The 25,432-nt window shown below is 41.1% G+C and overlaps 1 protein-coding gene across 4 annotated transcripts in view; it reads right to left on the bottom strand.

The window, feature by feature from the left end:
- ZCCHC7 (zinc finger CCHC-type containing 7) overlaps positions 1-25,432 on the bottom strand; it is a 121,072-nt gene that overhangs the window by 33,191 nt on the left and 62,449 nt on the right. For all 4 annotated transcript variants that reach the window (XM_072860858.1, XM_072860860.1, XM_072860859.1 and 1 more), the window contains 3 exons: positions 6,823-6,866; positions 5,486-5,611; positions 3,554-3,724 (listed from right to left, as the gene is read on the bottom strand). In XM_072860858.1, the coding sequence (XP_072716959.1) occupies positions 3,554-3,724; positions 5,486-5,611; positions 6,823-6,866 (341 nt within the window). The remainder of the gene's footprint in view (positions 1-3,553; positions 3,725-5,485; positions 5,612-6,822; positions 6,867-25,432) is intronic.

The following is a 25,432-nucleotide window of genomic DNA, read 5'->3' as shown; positions in this document are numbered from 1 at the left end:
AGCACGTGAAGGGAGGTCTCTTACGACTGACTGCTAAGCTGCAGGGCCAAACCTCCCACTGAAACCCAATTATTCTAGGATTCTGTGATATGGGGATTGAATATAATGACAGAGGTTACGGAACATAAGCTTTACCAGGTAGAAGAGTTATTCAGATAAACTTCTGTATTCAGTGAAAGGGAGGCGAAGGCCTTCTCAGGATCTCGCTCATTCTTTGACCAAATAGAAGAAATAAAGGTGGGAAGGAGACATTTAGAGAGAGAATAAAATATTTCTGAAGGTCAAAAACCCCTAACATTTAGGGGAATCGAACAGGCGTATTTGGATAACAAACATTTAAGCCACATCTTTAGATAGAAAACGAAGTAGGAATTTATGCTGATGTTATCACAGCTTGCCTTTTATCCTCACCTTTTTAAGTTGCTTTTAATTTGAGGAAAAAAAAATAGCATAAGAGATTAATTGCTATACACAGGACTGAATGTCTGGGACATGTAAAATCATAGTAACATCATACGAGGTTAAAAAAAGATAAAAATATGTTTAATCACACTTTAATTTTCATCTGTGTTTTGTTTTAGTAGGTCATATCAAGCTCAAAGGCCTTCAAACTACTTCTGTCTTTCTCTTCAGCTCTTGCAGCATAAGCACTGCTGCTACTGAAAAGCTACAGGGAAGTTAAAGAAAGGACACAGCAAGTCCTCCACCTGTATTTATGAAATATGAGGACAAATCTTCATGTTACAGTCACACCTGAACCTCCTACTACACTGAATTAAGTGACCTACTGCAAAGTCATTACCTTAATCTAGTTTACATTTTTAAAATTTGATTTGGCACTATCTATGTATGTCTATGAGAAGTACATACATTTAAAGACTATCTATCTGGGAAGGGCTTTCTACACAGACACAAAAGCACGTGAATACAAGACCTTTCCAAGTGTAGTTTTCTAGTATCACTTAATGTCATAAAGCAATAACATAATTGCAGTATACTTCTGCCTGCTCGTAATCCCACAGATCTTTAATGTTAAATATCGTTATTAACCTTGAAAATTTTGCTTGTTTTGCCAATCTCTTTTATTCTTCTACCAAACTTGCCATTGCTATAGCATTCAACACCTTCTTAAGAATGTTAAAGAATGCTTTTGTATAAAAGTCTCCTTCAGAGGTGGAATGTTCTTGCCGAAAGAGTTCATCCTGCACTGAAACTTGACATCAAATTATTCATCCAGGAAGCAAAATTTAAAAACCGGTGGTGTCTAGCTTTGAGGTACACCATACTTAAAAGATAAACCAGAAGTTGCTGGTTTGTGAATTTGCTGAGTGTTACAAAAAAAATTCTGTTAATATATACATATGTATTTTGAAATACTGATGTAAGCTTTTACTTAGGCTGTGATGTTCGTAATAATTCTAAATGCTCCTGTTCGAAATCTTTAGATTTCTTTCAGAGCATGCAGTGGTGGTGCATGACATTACATTCCTCACATCCAGGACTCATGGCAATTAGTACAGAACTGACCTAACCTATGGTATGTTATCATAAAATCACAGAACGGCTTGTGTTGGAAGGGGCCTCTAAAGATCATTTACTTCCAACCCCCCTGCCATGGGCAGGGACATCTTTCACCACATCAGGTTGCTCAGAGCCCCTTCCAGCCTGGCCGTGAACACTTCCACGGATGGGGCATCCACAGCTTCTCTGAGAAACTCCCACAGCGTCTCACCATCCTCATTGTAAAACATTTCTTCTTTATATCTAATCTAAATCTACCCTCTTTTAGTTTAAAAACGTTGCCGCTTGCCCTGTCACTACAGGCCCTGGTAGAAAGCCTCTCCCCATCTTTCTTATATCTACTAACTTTCACTAGCAGCAATAACAGCTTTGGGCAGACTGTCAAGAGCAAAACAGCTTCTACTTGTTCCAAAATGCATTCAGAAGAATCGAAGAAATATTTTTAAGAAAGAAGATCATGCACTGAAGAGTGTTTCCACAATGCTACCATGTACATGATAAAAGTTTTGAGAAAAAAACTTTCAGCCAAATGAAGGCCCAAGGCCTTACCTCCCATCTAGTCTTCAGTGCAGAGAATACAGTGTACCTGGGTGACCTTGAACATAATTCAATATCCTTACAGTAGCTGAACATTTTTAATATTTCCATACCTGTTTTCGTGCCAAAGTTACTCATTCATTTATCCAAGACAACTCTGAATGCTCAGGCAAATATAATAACAGAATGCATGTGTTTTATGGGGCCTCCATCTCCCTATAAAATAAATGGAAACCCTTCTCCCATTTTGCTGCTCAACCTGAAACAAGCAGCCAAGCATCTGGTGGGAAATAAACTGAACATCCAGTCTTTTAGCAAGATGAAAGGAGTGCTTCTGTATTCCCACTTGACAGAACCATTTGCACTGTGAATACAGATGCAAGCTTGCTAACACCTCTGAAATGTTGTTTTGTTAGGTACGGTATGGAGATTATTGTTTGCACCAAGTACTTTTTTCTCTCCGGTGCCTGTGCCATAGAGGCAGCGTAACATAATGAGAACAAGGAATTAGAGTGACTGGCAGCAGGACCAGCGTGTCCACCCAAGCTGTATGAACTACATTGGCCTAAGTAGAAAAAGTTGGGTTTTGAATGACAGTAGTGAAGATGGATAACATCGGTGTGGTTCTCGTGGGATTAAGACAAAACATCAGTAGGTTCCAGACATTAAATGTTTCTATCAATATTTTTCTCTCAATAGTAGAGTACACAATTTTGCAACTGTTCCACTACTTTACAAATTCCCTTACAGTATATATGTGATGGGCCTGTCCATAGTGATATGGAAGTAGGGAGACAATTAATTTAATCATTATCTTTCTTCTTGCATGTTCATAAATAATAGAGGACTCTACTGAAAAGCAGTCAGAAACTAAGCTAAGGCATGTGAATACGGTTGTAGACCTGCTTCCTTCTAAGCTCGTGTCAGATAAAATTTTTATTCACCTATACTTGCATAAGAAATAAAGTGTACCATTTCCATTTTGTTCGTAAAGTACATATGCAGTGTAAAATACAGCACAATTCTAAATGCCTCCCAAACCCATTTAGACATTAGTTTAAACTTCTAATAATATTTTCATTTATGAATATGTGATCATAGTGAAAAAACTACGCATCTGGAACTCTTGGAGCATCAGAGTTATTCTTCACCTCTTGCTGACATGCTTGCAGCATACCACGTCTCCTAATTTAAACCTCCCTACACCTTCCGTTCGACAGAAATGAAGACATTTTTCACCACCCTAACTAAACTGGACAAAACTAAACTAAAGAGTGAGTGTTTACAATGCTCCAGTTTGTTTTCTTTGAACCATTCTTCATGAAAACTGTGATACTGTTAGGTAATGACGAACTACAATATTTTCATATGCTTATACAAATATGCACTACATAAAATTAAAGAAAATATGAAAAGACTGTGGTTGTTGTAAATTCAATTTTTGACAGATACAAAGCCAATAATGAATGAGTTCTTTGCCATGGGCTATACTCACGTCAGCATAATGCCCCTTCATATCACAGCGATTGCAGTGTTTATTCCAATAGGCTCTCTCAAGACATTCCCTGAAATAGTGGCCGGGCAAACAGCAGTTCAAACAGAAACGTGCTGGGCAACTGTTTTGTAGATGACCTCTTCCTGCACACAGGCAACAAGGGGGAACTTTCTGTGGAGAAATAAAAAAAGAATTATGTTAAGTGAGAATGTTTCAAAAGATTCAAGAAAAGGAAAAAAAAATCAAAAGAGGAAATGGAGAAGAAACTAGCCCAAATAAATGTCTACTGCTTACTAGGAATTGCAGAGATGTTAAGTTTCATCAAGGAATCGAAGTGAAGGAAGACTATGAATAGAGTAAAACTCAAAGTTTTAAGTCCATAGACTCCCTGTACTTTCTTGATTCGGACCTTGCATCAGAAGCACTTTTTAAATGCCTAGTGCCCATGTTAGTGCTCCGTGAATACAGCAAAAATAATAATTAAACTGGAAAGTATATTTCACTCAGAGCAGAAGTGTTGGGCACTCTGCATGAACACTGATTTCTTTATTAAGTTTCTTAAAAGCTGAAAAACAGAACCGTATCACAGGAACATGATGTAGAGTATGTAACACAACATATTGGACTGGTTTGTAAATACGGTCTGTGCCATAGACCACTGCACTAAGTCTGGCTGGGCTGGGGTTAATTTTCTTCATAGCAGCCCTATGGGACTGTGTTTTAGACAACACACCAACATTTAGCTATTGCTTAAGGGTTCCTCCTTTTCCCAGCCTGACCCCCAGCGAGCAGGCTGGGGGTGGCCACGAGGCTGGTGGGGCACAGAGCTGGACAGCTGACCCCAGCTGACCGAAGGGATATCCATACCATATGGGTCATGCTCAGCAACAGAACTAGGGGTTGGAGGTTTTCCACAGTAGCTGTTGCTTGGGACTGGCCGGGCATCAGTCTGCTGTGGTGAGTGATTGCTTTTGCATCACTGGGGTTTTTCTTCACTTACTGTACTGTCTTTATCTTGACTCATGAGTTTTTCTTGCTTTTGCCCTTCCAATTCTCTCCCCCACCCCACAAGGGGTGAATAAGTGAGTGGCTGGGTGGGGGCTTAGCTGCCAGCCGGGGTCAGCCCGCCACAACCACTTGGCTACACGCCTTGTGACTCGCACAAATAAGCACATGGACCGACAAATATAAAATGCTGAAAACTGTTCTGGGGCCATAGCTGTATCTCTTTAAAGACAGTTTTCCCAGTGAGTGAGTGTATCTTCACTCCAAGGGCGTATGTTTCAGCTGGGTGGGATGTAGTTGCTCAAAGTCTCAGCGTGGGTAACAGCCTCAGGGACGGAGGTTTTTGCAGACTTAATTGTGGGGACTGGTAAATCCAGACTCTCATGCAACTGCCCCCACTACTTCACACTACAGTGACTGATTTTTAAACCTGTAACCCCTGGACAAACTTTCTGAATATGTGGCATCTATCTGAGCTGCTTAAAGTTATTTCCAATTTCATCTTGTCTATATTTTTTAATATTATTCAAATCATGGCTCATTATATAGGTATCTGCTTTCATTCATCTACCAAGGGTGATTTTTGGATTCTTTATGTTCTTATTGAAAATACATTTGAAAAACATTTTAAATCTTAAAACTGGTTTTACAATATGAAAAAAATGTTTCTATATTGTACTCGACTCTCTTTTTGCTCAGTTTATACTAACAGATTTTTTCCTTTATAAAAACAATAAAAGCAATGGCCTCCACAAAACAGACAGCTAATTTTATATAGCAAACTGATCTTGTACAGGCTATATACCTCAACCTGGAGCAACCTTTCAATGAAATACTAAACCACTGAAGCAATGCTTTTAATGGCAAGCACAAAAGAGTATTAGAAACAACAGCTGCATCTACAAGTAATTGAAGTGTTGCATTTACCTTTGGAGTAGGACAGTTCTTGGACAAATGACCCGGTCTACTGCAATTTCTACAGGTAACATTTTTATCAGCTGTGTAGTACCGCATACTGGAATGCCTCACACTTGCATAGTTGGAGATCTGTGCCTGGGGAGACAAGAAGAGAAAAATGTATTTACCATTTGAGATTCTGTGGTTTGTTAGAATTGGAAATTTGTAAAGGTCACTGCTGGTAGCATTCAGTTAGAAATCTAACTTTTACAAGTACAATTTACACATCCAGGTCTGAACTGGATAATTCTGTTATAGAGAAACTTGCATCGTCTAGAAGAAAAGCATTGTCTTGTTCAAACTTCCACTTCAGGACATTATTTTTTGCTGTTTAAAATTGCAGTTATGAAGTTTTGCTTTCCCTTGATTAGTCAACACACTTCTACTCACTATGCTATTTAATGACGGACTGGAATTTTTCCCAGAATACAAATATAGCTAACATTAATTGCAAATGCAAGTTACATGTTTCCTTGCACACATTAAGGGAAACTTCTTGGACAAAGTACAGTGCTATAAAAGTCTGGACCAAATCTGCAATTTGAAACTGTAAAGAAAGATTTAAAAAGGAAAAAGAAGTAAAGAGAGAAGCTAGAAACGATTTTCTCTCTCCCAGTGACCTCACACATACTTTCTGCATAGGCAGGCAGAATTGAAAATCTTATGTTCAACCTTTACTGCTTAGTAAACATCACAATTTTTAAAATCTCAAATAAAATTCTGGACAAGTGAATGGGAGAGGTACAAAAATACCATTTCACTTAAGGGAAAGAGTTTGCTAATGTCACCTGATTATGTAAGCTTTACTGAATCTTGAAAAGAGAAATCAGAAGGAGCTGGACCTTGCAGCTGAAGCTTACTCTTCCTGGATGCTACGGTGCCTTGCACGAGAACTCCAGGTTACAGCCTAACCACACCAACTCCCAAGCCGAGTCCAACCTCTGAGAGTGCAGGAAGGCTAACCGAACAGACGGCTCATAGTGCCGCCTGTGGGAATGCCATTTAGCTCCCACAAACAATTACTAGTCTCCGAAGAGACTGGGAAGGAAGAGCTGAGTTCCTCCTCGCAGAGCCTGTGGAGGCACTCTGATTCCCGGCATCCTCTTCCCACTCTGCTCACGTGCCTGCCCCAACAAGTGAACCTCTTCCTACTGCGCGAGAGCTCAGGCTTCGCCTGCCTTTGTGAGGACACTGCTAAGGATTCCGCACAAAAACTACAGATGGATTTTTCAATCCCATTTATCTGGCTCTGCTTGTTAACAAACATGAAAATAAAGGATTATGGAACAATTTGTTGTCTGTGTTACCTCTAAGTCTTTATTACAGATGGACCAGTCCACATCCGCTTCTCCTGAAAAAACAGAAATAAAATTAATTACATTTAATTTATATGAATATTCTTCTATAATATATCCAACATTATGATTACTGCACTTACTGAAACTGATAATAGACTTTGAATGTACCAAAGCAGAGAAACTAGTTCTATCTTCAGTAAAGGAAAGCTATCAACCTGCTTGGCACCAAACCCGATTCACCTTAAAATCAGCACATGTCCAGCTATCAGGTGGACTTTATTTGACACCACCCTCTTGTCCTGCCCCCCAGGGTATAAATTCAGGCAAGTTCTTCAGAGGCAGGGGCTCCAAGGCTTCCAGTTCCAGCCATTTGAATTATCTCTGCCTGCACTCATGGGGATGCCCAGCTCAAGTCCAGAGGTTGCCAGAGTGGGAGCACATGGAACGAGGTTAACGCACAGCATAAAATACACTTTTCCTCCTTGCGAACTGGCAAAATCTCTGTCTTCAGCACTGCTTTCTGACTACTGCATGCCAAAATGACTTTATGCATAACCACAGCAACTAAGACTGTAAGCTAAGTAACTCTATTTCAAAACAGGGTTTGGTAATGTGCAATAAATCAGGACGACACACTAAATTATCAGCTGACACACCATAACCTTCTCACACATAGCCTTTGGACTGGCAGAAGTAAAAAGAAAAAAGCAAAAGGGAAATAAAAAGCAATAAGCTAAAAGAATAGGGATGCAGTTACAGCTGTTTAAAAATTCTGCATGTCAACACTGTTTACTTCTCTCACTGTGCAAAGACAGCTGTACCACCACAGCATCTTTTTCATCATTAAGGGAGGATTCATGTCAACGGAGGTATTCGCCTTACCTATACTTTTACAGTAACTATTACAATTTGTGCGCAAATTAATCCTGTGTGTTTGCAGACTTTTTAATGCAAAGTGTCCCATCCTGTTCTCACAATCCAAATATAAAGCATCTACATGTGTTATTAACACAAATCACGACAACATCGAGATTTACAAACAGTAAAAAACCCAGTAAAAATGTATCCAACTGATTTTGATGGTACTGCTCATTTCCAATAAAAGGCAGATGACTAGAAGTTAAAATTACACCATCTATAATGTCATGTCTAACCCTTCATTTACTGAAACAGTCAATAATTTCAGCTGAAGTGTGTAGTGCAATATCTGGACACCATGTATGTCACTCAAACATACAATGGGTGCTTTGTATGTTTGCAGATAATACCTGCTTGCTGCTGTTCTTAATCCAAAAGTTGGGGCTAATACTATCTGTTCTAATCTGAACAGCACTTTGAAATATTTCTATTTTCAACACTCACTAATGCCAACAATGCTAACGACCATCACAGAGACATTAATAATGAATTAACTGGCCTATTTGTAAAGTGATTTGAGGGATGTGTTGTGCCTAAGTAATGGTACACATAGCAGCTGGCACAGCCAGAGCTCAAATACAAGTATCCAACAGACCCTTCACCCAAGCATCGTTCAGGATAAGAGGCGATCACCAGAACGAGAGGTGGTACCATGCCCGCCCCCTTGGAGACCGCTTCTCCCAGACTCTCGGCTCCCAGCAGAGACGACGGAAGGGACAGCATCGCGTCAGCTCTCTTCAGTGGAAGTGAGTCATGGGTATGCCCAAGGGAAAATTAGGCCTTTTGGTGTCTAGCCATTAAAAGTAAAGAAATGCACTGACACATTTGAGTGCATTATTTATTACTTGGGAGCCTGTTAAGGAAATTCATTCATAAAGAAAAAGATATTTGTAATTCAAAGCTCTGCCCTGGCAATCGGTACTGTGAGTGCCGTGTTTCACAGAAATGCACATGCAGAATGGTTGACAGGCTACAGATCAAAATTACCAGCGAATTAACTCCTGTTAATCATTAGGCATGTCCTTCCTGAGGACAGACCAACTAAGTTTCTCTTCTTCACTGTCAAAATCCCCTGCTTCACAGGGGAAAACCATGATACAATGATTAAAATATTCCTAATGCTAGAAACTAAAACTGCTCAAACCAATAAATAAATAGAAAAGCTTTAATGCTGAATGAAATATTTCAGCACCATCTCTCTTTATTAAATCCATTTGGTGACCTAACAGTTTAGTCTAATTCACAACGGAATGCATAAGGCTTTGTTTTTGCTCACAATAAATTCTTCAGACTGAAATACGTAGGAAGAGTTCTGCTTCTGCAACCAACTTGAAATCGCTTTAGAGACACATAGAAAAATCTGCAACGATTTTTCTTGTTGACCACAGCATTTTGACTGGCACTAAATCATGAAATAAATCACAAAGTCTGCTCGAGTTGATAAATACCTCCCCCTCCCCTGGATTTTGTTCACTTATTTGGATGAATTAGCTTGTCCAACAGGCACTTCCAGTCTCTGGGCGGCTGCGGGTTCCTCCGAGGTGGCTTTCTGGCCCCTCCACCTCTCACCAGCCGTGCCGCTTGCCCTTTTGCTTGGCCTCCAGCAGCAATACCCATCGGCATGCTGAAGACTCCTTTGTACCATGTTCTCCCTGGTCTGCAGCACCCACGATCTTTGTTTTCACTCCGTAACACTCAGAGTCACGCAGACCTGAGGAGCTTGTCCCCGGGGGACACTGGTGGCTCAGCTCGCAGCCCGGGGGCGGCCGGCGCCCCGCACCACCTCCGGGTGCCCACGGACGATGCCCTCCCACCCCACAACCCCACCCAGCAGCCTCAGACCCCCTCCCGGGACTGAGAGGGTGACTTTGGTCAAAGCACAGACTTGAAACACGTATGCTAATTGCTGAAAGTTTCTGTATTTATCAGGGACTGGTACAATGAAACCTGCCACCTGATGCTTTCCAAGGCCAAGCCAGCACAACGTTAAAGCATTTCATCCTTTTTTCAGACGGACGCACACACACAAACACAGAGGGTGGATTTCTGCCTTAAGGAATGCAGCTATGAGTACTTTATTTTTACTCTTAAGAAAGCAGCAGTTTAAAAACTATTCAGATAATCTCTGCCGAGACTTTCCTCTGTTTCTGCGGAGAAGTTGCACACACATTTTATTAAAACACTGTGAGAACTTACATTACTTAAAGGGTCCTGTGAGTTTTCACAGCGTATTAATAAAATCCTCCCAGAACAACTTCAACAAATTTGTCCTTTTATTCTTTCTCATCTTCATTTGTTAAAAGCAATCTACTTTTTAAGATTGCACTCATTACAACTACTTCAACTAAAAAATACACCTGATCTTGCCATATAAACTTCTTGTATTTACACTTTGAAAAAACGGTTTTGTTGAATTGCAGAACAGGGAAGAAGAGAAGGGAAAGAAGAGGCCAGAAAAAATTACAGACAGGATGCAAAATATACACCGTTTAGATGAAAATGGAAGCTCTGTGCAAGGTTCTTCTTTTATACAGTATCACACTTTGGCTGTCCTGCGCCCCTGTACAATAGGACAAATGGTAAGCAACAGCTTTGCTTCTATTTAAAGAAAATTTTTGAAAGATCATTGAGATTCACATGTATCCCTCCACCAGCATGAAAATGTAAATTTCCGAGCAGCGCTCATGGTGAAGCCAGATTTAGGACCACTGTTCAATGTGCATTCAAGCCTTCCCTCTTTCATTCCAGAAAGGGAGAGGAGGGGAGGAGGGAGAACGACAACCAGCAGTCAAAACCTGAAATTGCCCGGAGGAACAATCCGTTTCCACAGTACAAAAACCTGACTGAGAATAAACAATAAACTGTTCAGAAGATTTCCTTATCTGCTGTGCCACCGACGATCCCAGCAGCTGAGCGGGCTACCCTAGCAAGGCAGGGCACAGATTCTGACCCCACCAAAAATCACACTTTAATTTCGCTCATCGGAGCTGGGAGAAAACACGGCCCTGTTCTCTGTGCAAGTTCAGCCTGCCCTGCAAAGGTTTATTTCATTACCTCATTTAACAACACAGAGCAAAACTGCAGAGCCTGGACATTCAGCTTTGAAAAGAAACCACTAAATTTTCTCAAATGGCAAGGCAAGTGGTGTCCGTCCCGTGTTCCCCCCTCCCCCCCCCTTTCTAACTGGAAGATACACACAGACATGTATTCTATTTAGTTTATTTTATGATCAGTTCACTGAAACAGGCTGCTTCAAGCTGTGACGGTACGATATGTGGCCTGAAGGGCAAATACGTTTCAAAGCTGGGCTTTAAAAATTGGATTTTGACTGCTAATTAATATAGCACATTACAGAATAGAGAACCCTAATTACATTCTACTGTAAGACCTCTGTGACAAGGACTGTTTCAGACATATCTCTGAACAGTATTTAGCATGTCAGGACACAGCTTCTGGCTGCTACTGGAGTATCGAATAATATTTTAAAATTATAAGCCTTAAACCCCTAAAAATTATCTAGATCTGTAAGAATTTCACATTGTGACATTTTACATGTATCTGAAAATTCCTGTTTATGTTGGAACCAAAGTGATTCAAGTCTTATTGTAATGTAATTTGCTATAACAAGTTTCACATTTTTTGTGTTCAAGTAGCCCTTCTTCCAAAAAACAAGGAATGGAAGTATGAAGTGATAACAACCGAGCAGTGTCCCAAAACAGAAATCGAGATTCCCTCCCTACATCAGATTTTTGCAAAGCACAGAATTCAGGTTTCTATGCACTAGGATGCACTATACATCTTTCTCTTCTAGGAAGGTGTATTCCAAGTACCCATACATATATATATACACATATATATATGGATGTGTATAGACACACACACACCCCTCCCCGTATATCACAGGAAGTTTTTGACGTAAACCATGTCTGCTCTACAGCCACCGAAGACTAACTGTGAACTGAAAAGGGAGCTCGTCCTCCGTAGGATGCCTGAAGTTCCTGCGCGAGCTGCATCCCGACACAGCGCAGCTCAGGTACACGGGGCTCCACAACATCGCTGTTTGGAGGGCGGGAACCACAGGTCTGCACGACTCCCTGCGCAGCCAGCGGACCTCAGAGCACTGTCCTGAGAGACCAGTCATGGACCCACATCGTGGGCTTCTGGTTTCTCGCAATTCCACCTTCATCCCAACACGGACAACTCCCTGCCGGCTACCAGGGCTCGGAGATGCACAGCGGCCACAGCGGATGAAGCCCTCTCTGCATCACGCAGTTACTCGAATTAACCCCTGCGCAGAAAGAATGGAGTCAACTGCAGTATTTTTCTTAGACACTTCTAGAGATTTCTCAACTTTGCTTTGATGAGAAAAAGGTGACTTACTTACAAAAAAGACACCTGCTGTTATAATGGATTACATGTCACTATCTCTTTAATGCAGCTTTAAAAGAGATCTGTAAACTCCCACAGAGAAATGAGTTGATGTAATCATTGACTAAAGTTCAATTTGAGAAATTTTCTCATGGCAAGGAAAGACTCTCCTGCCTCTCCCCTTGATATCTTTTATATATATATATATATGCACGCAGTAATATGCACATTTTTTGTCAGTGAGAAAATACCTGCAATACTTTATTTTTAGCAACCTTCATCTGATCCAGCATGATGTTTTTCAAAAGCATCACAATATCAGAAAGACGACAGTAAACAAACAACACAACTCAACCCATTTTGAAATGAATTAAAATGTAAGAAGTTGACTGAAGCAAAGGCAGCATTGGCCAAAAGCATATCAGTGTTTAAACAGAAAAAAACCACACCTCTGAACAGTCCTGCGTAAGTGAAAAAAAACCCCAAGACCTATTAAAGTAACTTTAAGCAAACTTAAGCAGCCATTACCCATGGGAGAAGACTTAACCGTCATTGCCAGAGAAGAAAAGTCTGACGGCCGGGGGCTACGACATGGTACTTATAATCCCCAGGCAGCATGTTCGGCTGGGGCCCGCTGCAGGGCTAGAGCTGCAGTTTTCAAGAAGACTCACAGGCCATGAAGTTTAATGCACGTGAATTAAGAGTATTTAACCGAGCAGAGATGAGCACTTTTGATACTTAAAGCAGATATTACGAAATACAGAAATCACCCAGGTGTTAGCACATACTGCCTCTTTTTATCAAATGTCAGGCATCCGGTACTGCATTTCAGCCACGTATCTCTTTTCTGTGTAGCTAAACTGCCACACAACTTCTCTAACAATAAATCCTGCACCTTCTTCCAAGTGTATGCCCTTTCACATCTACCTCAACTCCATATATTCTTATGGCTATGTATGGGTAAGATGTTTCACACACTAGTGGGAATAAGAACGTGCGGTGAATAAAGCAAAAGATAACATAAGTCTGTAAATCATATTCTTGAGAAATATGTGTACTACCAAATTGCTAAAATACACAGACACATGTTAAAACACAAATACGTAGTGTATCTTTTCTATTATGTAAGCACGCATAATTTTCTGTCTGTTTTCTGTCTCATGCTATAAACACTGTTTCCTTTAGTCTTGACCACTGCTAGTAATGTTAATTCACAAAACTCAGTGGCTCATGATTTTCAAAGCTTAGCGCAACATTTGCAGAACAAAGTAGGTTTTTCTCTCTTTTTGGTGGGTACAAGTATGGGGACCACAGGAACAGTTAAATTCATGGCATGGTTGGTCTACCACACAGTCGGGGGAATTCTTTAAATAGAGCCTGTCACTCTCTTTGCCCATCAATGGGATTTCCTTCTCAAACTGCTGATTCGTTCAGGTACACAACAGAGGAAATTTCAGTTAACCTTTGTTTCACCCCGGGGAAAAATCTGTCTGAAAAGTATAAAATGAATAGATTAAAAAAAAAAGAAAAAAAAGAAAGAAAAGCTGCAGGGTTATTCTTCCTAGTGTTCACAGCAGTGAAAGTTCAACAGAGAAAAGGAGGCAAACATGAGCATTTTATTCCCACCAGAGAATAAGGTATAATATATGATTTAGAAATTGCATTGTCTATACTGTGATTTCTAATTTAGAGAAGGAAAGACTGAACACAAATCTATTGTTCTCATCGGGTGCATCAAGAATTCACTTTTTGACTATTTCCTATATGACTGAAAAAGGAATAATAGGTTACTCTGAAGAGAAAGCCTTTTTAGCTATTTGATTAAGTTGTCTTAAATACCTTTTAGATTCCAGCAATCCTTGGTGAAGGGAAAAATAATAAATGCTAACTCAGAATTACATGTGAAAAAATGCATACAGAGATAAAATCAAAACTACAGTCGCAAAATAAAGGGAAGTTTCAGGATAGATTCCTGCCAAAAATGGCCTTAGACTGTTCTAAGTTATTCATAAAAAAACCTGTTTTGAGACAAAATTATAATTTCAAAATAGGAATAGTAATTTTCATTTCCTAGCGTCATTCATCTGACAACACGCCTGTAGTATTCACTCTGGTATCAAACTGAATGTTGCTGTAAACCTTCCCCCCAACCAGTCTTCGTAGGGCTGACCGCCGGCAGAGCTTGGGCAGTACGGTCAAGGTCCTGGCACAGAAGACTGGAAGGTCTGCATGGGTTTAGCTCCAGTGGAAGTGATATTCTGAAATTTCTTACGGGATCAATAGGATGCCAAGAATTGACTCTGTAGTACCGACTTTAACATCACTGAGACTATTTCTGTATCTAAGTGATCGTTATTGTGCGACAGATTTTGTCAGTGGCAATACAACACTTCGTCGAAGAAGGTCAGAAGGGAAGCCAGAGGCTTTGGCAGCTGTATAACCACACAGAATCTTCATCTCTTAATCAGCCCTTGAAGAGTATCTATTGTAGTTATCACTATTAACTGTTAGAGTCCAGAAGCCTAACCAATGCATACCCTTTGTTTTGATGATGTGTACAGATTCCTTTATATAGTCAGCTAAAATGGTAGTCAATTAATGGCTAAGACCAGAGCCTGAACAGTACCGTTGCTTCACTTCTCAAGTATCATTTAATAGAAAATCTACAGTTGTATCTTGGGAATCTATTTTGGCAACATATTGCATCTTTTTCCACCAATACAGAATGAAGGAGATATAAATACAAAAGAGGGAACAAAGCCCATGGAGCCTTGTTCTACTGAGGTTTGTGGTGTCTGATCTGGCAAAGTCACCATGCCTAAAAGAAGCTGTGTAAGAGATGTGCCAATAACATTGTGCTTCTCCCCACAGTGGAGAGGTATCTGGATTTAAAGCTCCTTCAAAATGATTCATTAATGCTTCAACTGAATCACAAACCTAAAACCATTAATCATCAGCTGTATCCTAGAAAAAAAGCATGCCTCTCTTGATGCTGCTGTTAGGATGAAATATGGAACCAAATTCCTGAGTTTGAAGAATACTGATGTAGATGAATATCTGAAACTTGTGAAGCTTAATTTGGGCTCTTACTCGCCTCTACTTTTGCCATGAAATTCCAAAAATCTTTAACCCAGAAAAAATAGAAAATCACATTTCAACACAGGGTAACTGCCAGTCTTTGTGTATGGGCTAGAATTTCGGTTCAACTTCCTTTCATGCTGATAACCTGGCCCATTGGGCAAAGGCAAGCTAAATCATCCCAGTTCTGACTATTCCTTCCCACCCTCAAGGTCAGACCAGAATCCCACGTAGTGACGTAGGAGAAGAACAGCTCTTGGAACATGGGAAGAACCACCATGGGATGTCCGGGATGAGGCAGACCCACGGTGGTCACGCTGGAACAGCTCCGAAGGTGGCACATTCTTTTCCTGGGAGCATTCTAACGAATGCTGCAGTGAGTAACCTATTTCTAGAGAACAAAATATAACAACTGGGCATCATGGCTTCATTCTGATTTGGCACGCCTGCTGTTCTTAAGAGAAGCAATTTATAAATTGTTAACACAAGCAGACTTAGGCCATGGCTATAGCTTTTCAAGGTTTTGAAATATTAAACATCACGTGGTAGCTTCACAGATATGAGGGAGGAAAACCCTCAACGCTTCTAAAGATATAGTTGGAAATGTGAATGCTCTTGTACTAAAGTGTACCTTGTACCAACAAGGTTTACACGTTTCAAAGTTAGTAGAGAGCTCAAACACGATAAGAGCAGTCTAAAATGACACTAGAGCAGAATGCAAGAGAGGCATTTACACTGTCATTACCTCCAGGTGAAAGGAGTCCCAAAAAGCCTGATCAAAATCAGCGTGCAGGAGATTGCATTACTCTGACAGCAGAACTGAAGTTTCAGCTAAAGCTAATATAGAGACCTGGAACGGGTGAAATCCTGCTGGATATATCCCTAGTTCCTCTTTTGATCTTCCTGAGGATTATAGCAAAGATGGAATAGGAAACGCATGCAGGAGCTCCTGAAAAATATTCATACTGAAAGGAACACTTCTACAATTCAGGATCAGAAATCAACGTCACTCCATGGATTTCCCATAGATCAAAAGGTGTATCCAAGGAAAGCTCCCCATTTGCCAGGTGTGAGGAATACAAACAGCACCCTGGGCACTACAGTGCCCCTCCACGTTAAACCTTCTTCAAACTCGCACTTGCCGTGAAAACGAAGACATGAGAAGCGATCCAGTAACACGGCACTCTTAACAGTAAGTGGTAACAAAGCACTGATGCAGTTGAGGATGTGTAACAGCATATAGTTACTTTATGAGAAGAAAACTCTGGTGTTAACACTCTGCTCTAACTTTGGTCTTCCTGAGCTTTTATGACCTTACTACCATACCAGCAGATTCTTTAGTCCATATCTGAAGGCATGCACCACAAACACCTCTCACAGCAGGAAGAGGCCGAAAGATCTTCTCAACACCTTCTTCATGGTTTGTAAGTGTACATCAAGATGGTGTAGTGGCTCTTCTGAGAGTCACTGTCATGGAGAGTCACTGTCATGGAAGAGTCACTGTCATGGAAGATCGTCGTTTGTGCTGGCAAACATGATACACTGCTCTCAACCTGCCGTGAAGCTCTGTACACACTTCAAATGTAAAAGCACCAAACAGCATTAACATGCTGTGGAGGCCCTGAGAGTCACACTTCTTGAGAATGATCTTACATTGGGCTCTGAGGAGCAGAGATCAAAATGCAGTAAAGAACTCAAAAGAACACAGTGCCCTTTTCCTTTCCAGTCCTCATTTTTTGGTGTACTTTGTTCCACATGACAAAGACATCCTTTTCCTGGGAACAGAAAACAACTAGGATGGACTTGTTCTCAACATCAGTCTTCTGCTTGCAATAGAAAACAGAGAGTTTTCCAGAAATACATAATTTCCATACTAAGAGGCACAATTGTAAGGTGATGAAAAATAAAGTGCCCTTGCTAAAGAACTACTAATTCTCACTGGCTAGAACAGTTTTGTCCTTGCAACAAGGACCACAGCAGAAAAGATGTCACTCTCTTTCCTCCTCTTTCCAAAGAAAAGTGAAAGTGGGGAAAAGGAAACGTGGTCTCTCTTCATAACCAGCAAATAACAATTCTCAATGAGAAAATTCAACTTTTGCTCATTTAAAAGTGTTTAGTGGTGCAAGGAAAAAAAAAAGAATTGGAGACCCCTGATTTCATCTCTGTTTCCCATGTACACTAGCACAGTGGTCTTGGCAGGGGGGTGCAGGCACCCCAGGGCCTTGGAAGACATTCCACTGCAGCACAGGAAAAAAGTATTTTTTGTACTGTTAATACATATAAGAAAATATATTTTTAAAACAGTGTTTACTTAATCTTTTTGTCATCCTTTTTTACTTTCTGTTTTGTGTATGTTTTATAATGTAGATAATATATTAGTACAGTACTACATGTATATAATTTATAAATAAATAAATAAATATATGTTGGGGGTGTGCACTCACAATCTTTTTCCTGCTAGGGTTGTGTGATCAAAAATGTTTGGAGTCCACTGCGCTAGAGTATGGCTTTTACTAGTGGCCAAAGAGTTACCAGTGAAACAGAGTGAAGTCAATTTTCTCTACAAAAGCCTGCAATGGATCAAAAAATTGGAAGTCCTCACACTGTGTTTTTTCCAGATCCTCAGATCCCATGTTTAAAAGATCATGTATATTTAGTATACAAATTATCTTTCATTCTTTCAGAAGAAAAGCTGGAGTCCTTTGACTCTGGAGGAGGATGCAATGTAACTGCAACTGACACTTAAATGGCTGGGTCAAAAGCGCCTCATACAATACTAAAGAGGTATTTATTTACACTTTGAGTATTTGTCTCTGTGGTTTTGGTTTCTTCTTTTTTTTTCCCCCCCTCCTTAAACAGATACCACAGCAATAGGAAAAACCTTCTCACTTCTACCAAAAACAACGCATATCTTAATTACGCTATTGTAATGAATGACAACTTTCTTCCAGATCTACTGAATTTAAGTTCTCTAACAAGATGAGTTTTTCAGACACTTGAGGTCCTTGATAACTGCACCCCTTCCGAAAGTACCGCCACGCAGCATGCAAGGGAAGCACATTAGCAGCGATGTGACCAGCACCCTCAAGTCCCGTAGTGCAAAGGATGCGCAGAACGAATTATTTTCTGACCCACAGACCCTTGGGCCAGAGTTTTGGCAGGGCTTCAGAGAGCTGCCAGGACCGGCCAGCCCGGCTCCCATCGCCAGACTGTTATCTAGGCAATGCACTTCTTTTTCACACACTCAGCAGCTGCCCAGCACAAACAGGAGGGGTGCTCTGCATTTTTCAGCCAGGAAGGTTAAACGTCGTGTGTTAGACTAGTCCAGGATCACTGGAGTCTGAAAGGTAGATGCCGAATTTGTTTAAGATCCCAAGGACTGGTTAAAGCATTTTACTGGGATTTACTCCAAATCACTGACACCAAAAATGAAGGCATCTGATGTTGAACTCACACATTGCTGGTAATAGCATGGATGTATAGAAGCTGTTGGAGGAAAAGTCAGCCCTGTTTCGCTGAACTGCAATTAGACAATAGCAATACTTACGCTCTGAACGCACTACTAACCAAGTTTCAATAACCAACAAGCATTAAACTAGAACCATAGTGCTTTTAGGCATAGATAATGTATCCTGTGCTCTACTTTCTACTTAGAGAGAAATTAAGTATAAATATAGTTTGTGCTGGATGTGGTTACTGCCCTAATAACTGTACTGCAACCAATCTGTACTCAAATTCAAAAGTCCTGTTCTATAAAAAACCATTGAAAAAAAAAGCAAGTTGTCCATTCAGATAAATAACTGAGGGTGAATAAACATGAGATCAAGGAAGAACTCCCTGAATGGTTAAGCACCATATTAACTCTGGTGGATGCTGCTCAAGCATTTTCACAGCCTGTGTTGATGTGCTCAAGATATAAAACAGTTACATGGGGACAAGTAGAGCTCACAAGTCTATATTTGATTTTAAGCATTTAAATTCTGAGAGTTTAACAAGCCTTTGCTGAAAATGAATCCGACAACAGAAGTACTGAATAGTTAAGGTGCATATAATTATTTTTAAAATAGCACTTTAAGATATTTAATAGCACTTTTCCCTGACATTAATAGAATTGGAAGGCGTACTACACACAAACTCTTCTACCTCAATTTGAAGTACTGCAGCTCTCAACTTTTTGCTGTTCCTGTAGGAAACTGTTATGCACTTCACATTTATATTTTTTAAATTTTAATTTATAATGTTTTGTTTGATTAAAGCTTTTTTTTTGTTTCAGTGTTGATTTTTAAATAGCAATATTCCTTAAAATATGCAGTTATTTAATTCCGCTCAATAACGTCATGTGTGGGATTGAAACATTTGTATTAATCTGAGAAAGCTGAAACATATTTGAAGTTGTGATTTAAGTAATTCTTTTCTGATAAAGACTGAATAATCTCATTAGTTTAGCCGACGTACCTCAGGTGAAAGTCCCTTGCACTTGTCACTGCAGTAGAGTTATGATTCTACTGTGCAAACTTACTGAATATAGTTTCCATATTGCAAGTCAGGGCAATAATTTCTGAAATCTTTGATTCAGGTTTTCCCCCTTCGTCTGGACAAGAGCAAGGGATGTCTGAATTGATGATTAAAGGGCTGGTTGCAAAGCAGATTCTGCTTCTACCTAGCAACACTCAGAAAAAACAACTTAGTCCTATTGCTGAAAAAAATTATCAATGCCTCATTTAAAATGTGCAACCAACCAGATTTCCTGAGCAGTGTGGTAGCTCATCGCTCCTTTAAAAACAAATAATACAGACACTCTCTCTAAACTCCCACCGTCTTTCACTAGGCTGTAAGCACAGAGGAAGGAGACAAGAAAAGCAATAAAACGTCACGTCGGATGCTCTGAACCCTTCACCGGGGCACAGACTTTGCACCGGGAAGTGGAGCCACCACAGATCTCACGAAGATCAATTTCTATTAGTCTTGAGGAGCTGAGCAGTGGAAACACAAGGCAAACATTACAAGAGATACTCGTGAACGGAGATGGCAGCATTTAACATGCAACTTTAGAAAAGACCAACCAGAGTTTAGAGGAAAAGACAAAAGATGACCCATGTCTACCTCCCGTCCTTGGCTGGCCATTGACTGTGGACAGGTCCAGCACACGCGGGGCACTGTGCCAGTGGCTGCTCCGGCGTTTGCAGAGGCTCTCCAAAGACACACAGCAGTCCTGTCTTATTTGTCGTATCTTCACAGTGGAATAGCATTCACACCGGGCAGGCTTCATTTGGTGTGGGCTAATCAGACGTTGTACTACCAAAAGCCCTTAGCACAGAAGGGGTTTGCTGGCAGCACTGCTGGTTTTGGTACTGGACCAAGCCCTAGATGTCTTCACCTGAGCCTAAAAGAAACTATGGCTGCAGCAGGTGTTTTTGCGGGAACAACTGCCCACAGCAGGGTCTGTGGTCAGCGCTGACTGCGTTGGTGAGGAATTGCATTTCAGCCTAGCACTAACAGAAGTGCACTGGCAGAAGCGTGCAACACAGGCCAACACACAATCAATACGTGACCTGGCACTAAAGCCATTTTACACACTCGCCTAGTTCTGACAGCTGTGAATTGTCACAAGGTTTGGCTTCGACGTTGAGTGCACATGGTTTAGAAAAAATAATCCAAATCTATATCGTCAATTAAAAACCAGACTTACAGTATTCTTCCCATATACTCTCCTCCTAAAATGAAGGCAAGACCAGAGGCAGGAGACTACTAAAATGTTACCACTTCTGGATGGCAGTTAGGACCTCTGCTAAGAACAACCTCAAATAATTTTATTTCAAGTCCTTGACATATTAGCAATAAAGAAATGTTGGGATGCTAGAGTCTGTCCCCCCTTTTACAGTAAGCCAGTGATTCAGAAGATCCAGTATGACTGAATTCAGACATATATTTTGCATCTACTGCACAAGTTTGAAAATCATCTATTAATTTTGAAAAAAATGTGAAGACAGTATATTTGAAATGCATTATTTGTATGTTTGCTTTAGTTTACTCCTGTGTGCATATGAGATCAATAGCTCGATGATGCAGTAGGAAAAATATGATCGCACTATTATTTTTTTAACAGAAGTGCAAAGGGAAGTATAAGGGAAAGATAATCTGCAATTTGTTACCCAGTAAGACTCTACAGATGATTATAAAAATGAAAATACAGTACAAAAGTAGAAAGCCACCTACTCAACATAAATGCGTCTAAGTAAAGAAATTATTTAAACACGACAGATTACATCACTCACCAGCAACATCCAAAATCTAAGAAAATGCGTGGGCCAAGTACTTACTATTAATCTGGGAAGGTAATGCACAACTAGCCTCCCTCTCTTGGAAATATAAAGAATGATAAATTAACTGGTTGCTTGAAAAGAACATATCTAAGGAGTTGCAGAAACACTCGTTTCCTTTTTTGCCATTGTCTCCGATGACATGCTCTTTGAATTACATACCTGCCTCCAGCCTTCATTATTTCTATGTTTCATTATAATGAAGATTATACTTTGACTTCCAAGGCTGCTCGCCATTATAAAATCCTGCAAAACCTTCCTTTCCCTTGCAATCTTACAGTGCCATAATGAAAACAGCACGTGATTCTTCCACATATTTTTTTTACCCATAACACCACCCCTTGCCACCACACAAAAAAGCAAATTCTGTAGGGAATCCAGGGCCCATGAAGTCCACAACAGATGCCACCACTGTTACCGATTTCAAAGGGAATGCTTAGATTGCAATATCTTGGTGACCTGCAGCAGTAAACAAACAAACAAGTGGAAAATAGGAGTTGCTTAACCATAGACAGTATTTGCACTGCTAAAAATGTACAAAAGCGCTGAAACACCCAAATCGGATAATTTTGTAGTCAAATCTCCAATTATTTTATGAAGTGCACATGAAACTTTCATTTAAATTCCCCCTAATTTTGAGTTGGACAGTAACTTGCGTGAGGACTCCCTGCGCGACTGATGTTGCATACACGTCAGCGTTATGACACTTCACGTTACGTTACAGAGGACTGTGCTCTCGTGATGACTAACACTGAGAAAACGCAAATGATAAAGCAAAGGCTGGACCGTGACCTCCTCTTTCTGCCCCCGTCATTTCTCTGGCGGAACAGACGAGCCCCAGCACCAGCACCATCCGCCAGCGGAAGATGCCCCGGGCGTGTGGGCGCTGCCGGACGGCACGGCCGGCTCTGAGCCAAATGCTGGGTGGCACAGCTGGCCCTGCGCCCGCCCCTTCCAGACCCGTCCCAGGGCACCATGTCCTCCCGGGCCGGCACCCAGGGAGCACCTTCGCCCCTCGGCCACGCCACAGAGCGCGGCTCCAGCTGAGGGCAGGGCCCGGCAGCCCCTCGGCTTGCGCACCCAGGGATGCTGCGTGCTGGCACGCAGGGGCCCTGCTGCTGGCACACGTGGATGGATGGCAGCTTGGTCCCCAGTTCATTTTCTGTGCTGACCTCCTTGCACTTTTGCTCAAGGTTCGTGCTCGTATTCGTGCTTTCAAATGGCGTTTCACGCGAGACTTAAGGTACAGTTATCGTATTGAGCATCTATGGCTTCAACAAAAAAATCAGTAGGGTTCCTGTTTAAAAAAAACCCAGCATTCAACTATTTTGTCAGGAACACATTTTACCTGCTACGACATAGTATTTGTTTAGACCAAAGAAGGTACTGTAGCAATCCCCCTGGATTATTTTGGGGAGAGTTTCCAAAGCTTTTGCACATGCCTGCAGGCTTTATTCGTGTTGAATAATATAACCTCTTTTTTTTTTCTTCTCTTTTTTGAATTCAGCTATTCTTGCACTCAGACAAATTTTAAAAAATTAAGTTTCTGTAAACACAGTGTTATCTTAATAAGTTCAAATATTATTAGACTATTCCCCAGGGGAAGAAAAGCAATATGTTCTAAAGCAAGTGGCTGTACATTTTGCAGAAGGTGGCTATTCTGAAATTAAGAAATGCAAATGATTCTACAGTTTATGTGCCTCAAAGTAAAAATAATGATATTAAATTTTAAAAAGGTAGCATAAGATATTGCTGCTTATGCAGGAGCATCAGGATGCCAAGGGACCCAGAGCGATCCTCGGTCTAAGGTTTTCAATGGCACAGACTAGTGATCACAGGATGCTGGTGATACTCTCCAGTTACCCCTGGCAACCCTTCTCAACTGTAACGATGCTGCCCTACAATAGCTTTCACTGGGCAGCTTTCTCTTCACTTAGCTGAATGCTTTGGGACCATCTGCGTCGGAAAGCATAAAAGGCCAGCCTGCCTGTGGGCCCGTCACTCTGAACACCACCTCTCTGACCCCGATTAAATACAACTTTCAATCCCTTTTGTCCTCCCTGTTGACTTCTCCTATTAAGGGAGCCCTTTGACAAAGAAAGCGGAAGAGTGGACTAAGTGCCCCCAAGAAAGGTGATGTCTGATACTGCTCAACACAAGGATTAGCAAGCCAATACATAACAAAAGCAAGTTTGGGGGAGGGGTAAAGAGGAAAAGAAAAAAATGGTTTTAGCCAGGTCTTTGACTAATTCAGTAGGTACACAGTTCAACAAATAGCTATACAAGAGGCCTGCTCCGAAAGAAACAACTACTGGAGAACAATAATTTGAGGAGATACCTTTCAGCATCATGACACAAGGCCATGACATTGACAAGAATGGTGGATATATCATTTGCTACCTATGGTTTTTTAAACTGAATTTTGTGGAGAGGAAAGGCACCGAGAATACTCGAGAAATTACTTTAGAGACAGACTGCTTCCTACGGAAGGGTCTTGTAAAATATCTTAACTTCAACCATGCAAGATAACTTTAAAGGCAACCGGATACAAACCCATGAACGGCAGGAACAACACTGGCTAGAGAAAACCTAAATTATTTGCCACGCGAGAGGTGATTGTTTCCAAAGGCATATACTAAAAAACTATCTGCTTCTTGGAATGCGCAGCGCATCTTTGTCAAAAAGAATGAACAGTTCTAATTTGCTAAATTTTCAGCTTGAAAAGACTTGCAGTAGCACTGGGGTATCCGAATGCAACATGGCCTCTGACCCTGAAATCCACATTCAGCACCGGGGAGTGTCCGAGTGGCTCCAAGAGCGCGGAGGCACTGGGAGCAGGAACATGGGGAAGAGCAGAGTGCCAACTACTCCCGCCATCCGTGCCTAACCTCAGCAGAAGAGACCAGCCTCCTGGCCAGCACTCTCAGCAACAAAGACGAACAGGTGGGAGAGCGGGAACCTAGCCGTGCCTCCCCGCGAGACAGAAAATAAGGCAGCTCCAGGAGCATTTGCCCAAGGTATGGGGCAGTAATTATTAGGTGATTATCACAAGGGAAAAGTCAGGAGGCGCCTCAGCGCAGAAGATGTCTCCACAGAAGAACCTGAAGCCAAGCAGAAGAGAATTCTGTAGAGTGAAGCAGCAGAAGGGATGATCAGGGATTTTATTTCCAGAAAAAAAGATACTGAAATAGTAGAATTGACCAGAAAAGAGAAGCAATACTCGGAAATCCATACACAAAACAAACCTTAAAAGAACCGCAATGAGTTCTGGGAGCAGACCTTATTTCTAACCCCAAAATCGGCAGTAATTAGGCTAGGGAAGCAAGCAGATCAGATTGGCCCCATGAAAATGCCAAAATATGGCAGATCTACCCACTAGCACATTATGAAGGATTACAGCACAACTGCTTGCCAGCATTTTTTTTTTTCCACGCTACAGTTTAACATTTTTCCTTTCTTTACAACAGCTCTGCCTCCCGAAGCTCTGAAATTATATCCATGACCCTTCCAGCTGAGGACCAGAAAAGACTTCCTCCAGAGCATGTCAGGAACGCTTAATCTAGTGGTGTTTATACAAAGCATCACAGTGTAAACCCTCTTCTTCTCAATCCTCTTGGTGGGGCAAATCATTGCAAAGAGCAAATCTTTTCAGGGATTAAAAGCAAATTGGGGACATCATCAAAGCTGTGTTCACTTCCCAGCCATCAGGAAAGTCTGATTTTGCTATTTAGAACAACATCAGCTATCGGCAAAGTTATTCTCTATATAAGTGGTCTAAGTGTCCTCATTGAAGCTTGATCTGCGGAGGCATCAGCCCTGCTGCCCCTACCTGATCCCCCTTATCTAGCCTGCTCCTACCAATTCCAATCAGGTTGTTGTACCTGATCTTGTTAAACAAGCAGCCGATCTCTAGGTTTCACTATGTCACCAAAACA

This window comes from Ciconia boyciana, chromosome 4 (assembly GCF_034638445.1).
Source record: "Ciconia boyciana chromosome 4, ASM3463844v1, whole genome shotgun sequence".
Classification (NCBI taxonomy): domain Eukaryota; kingdom Metazoa; phylum Chordata; class Aves; order Ciconiiformes; family Ciconiidae; genus Ciconia; species Ciconia boyciana.
Note: the sequence above shows the minus strand (reverse complement) of the source record. Positions and strands in the feature narration are given on the sequence as shown.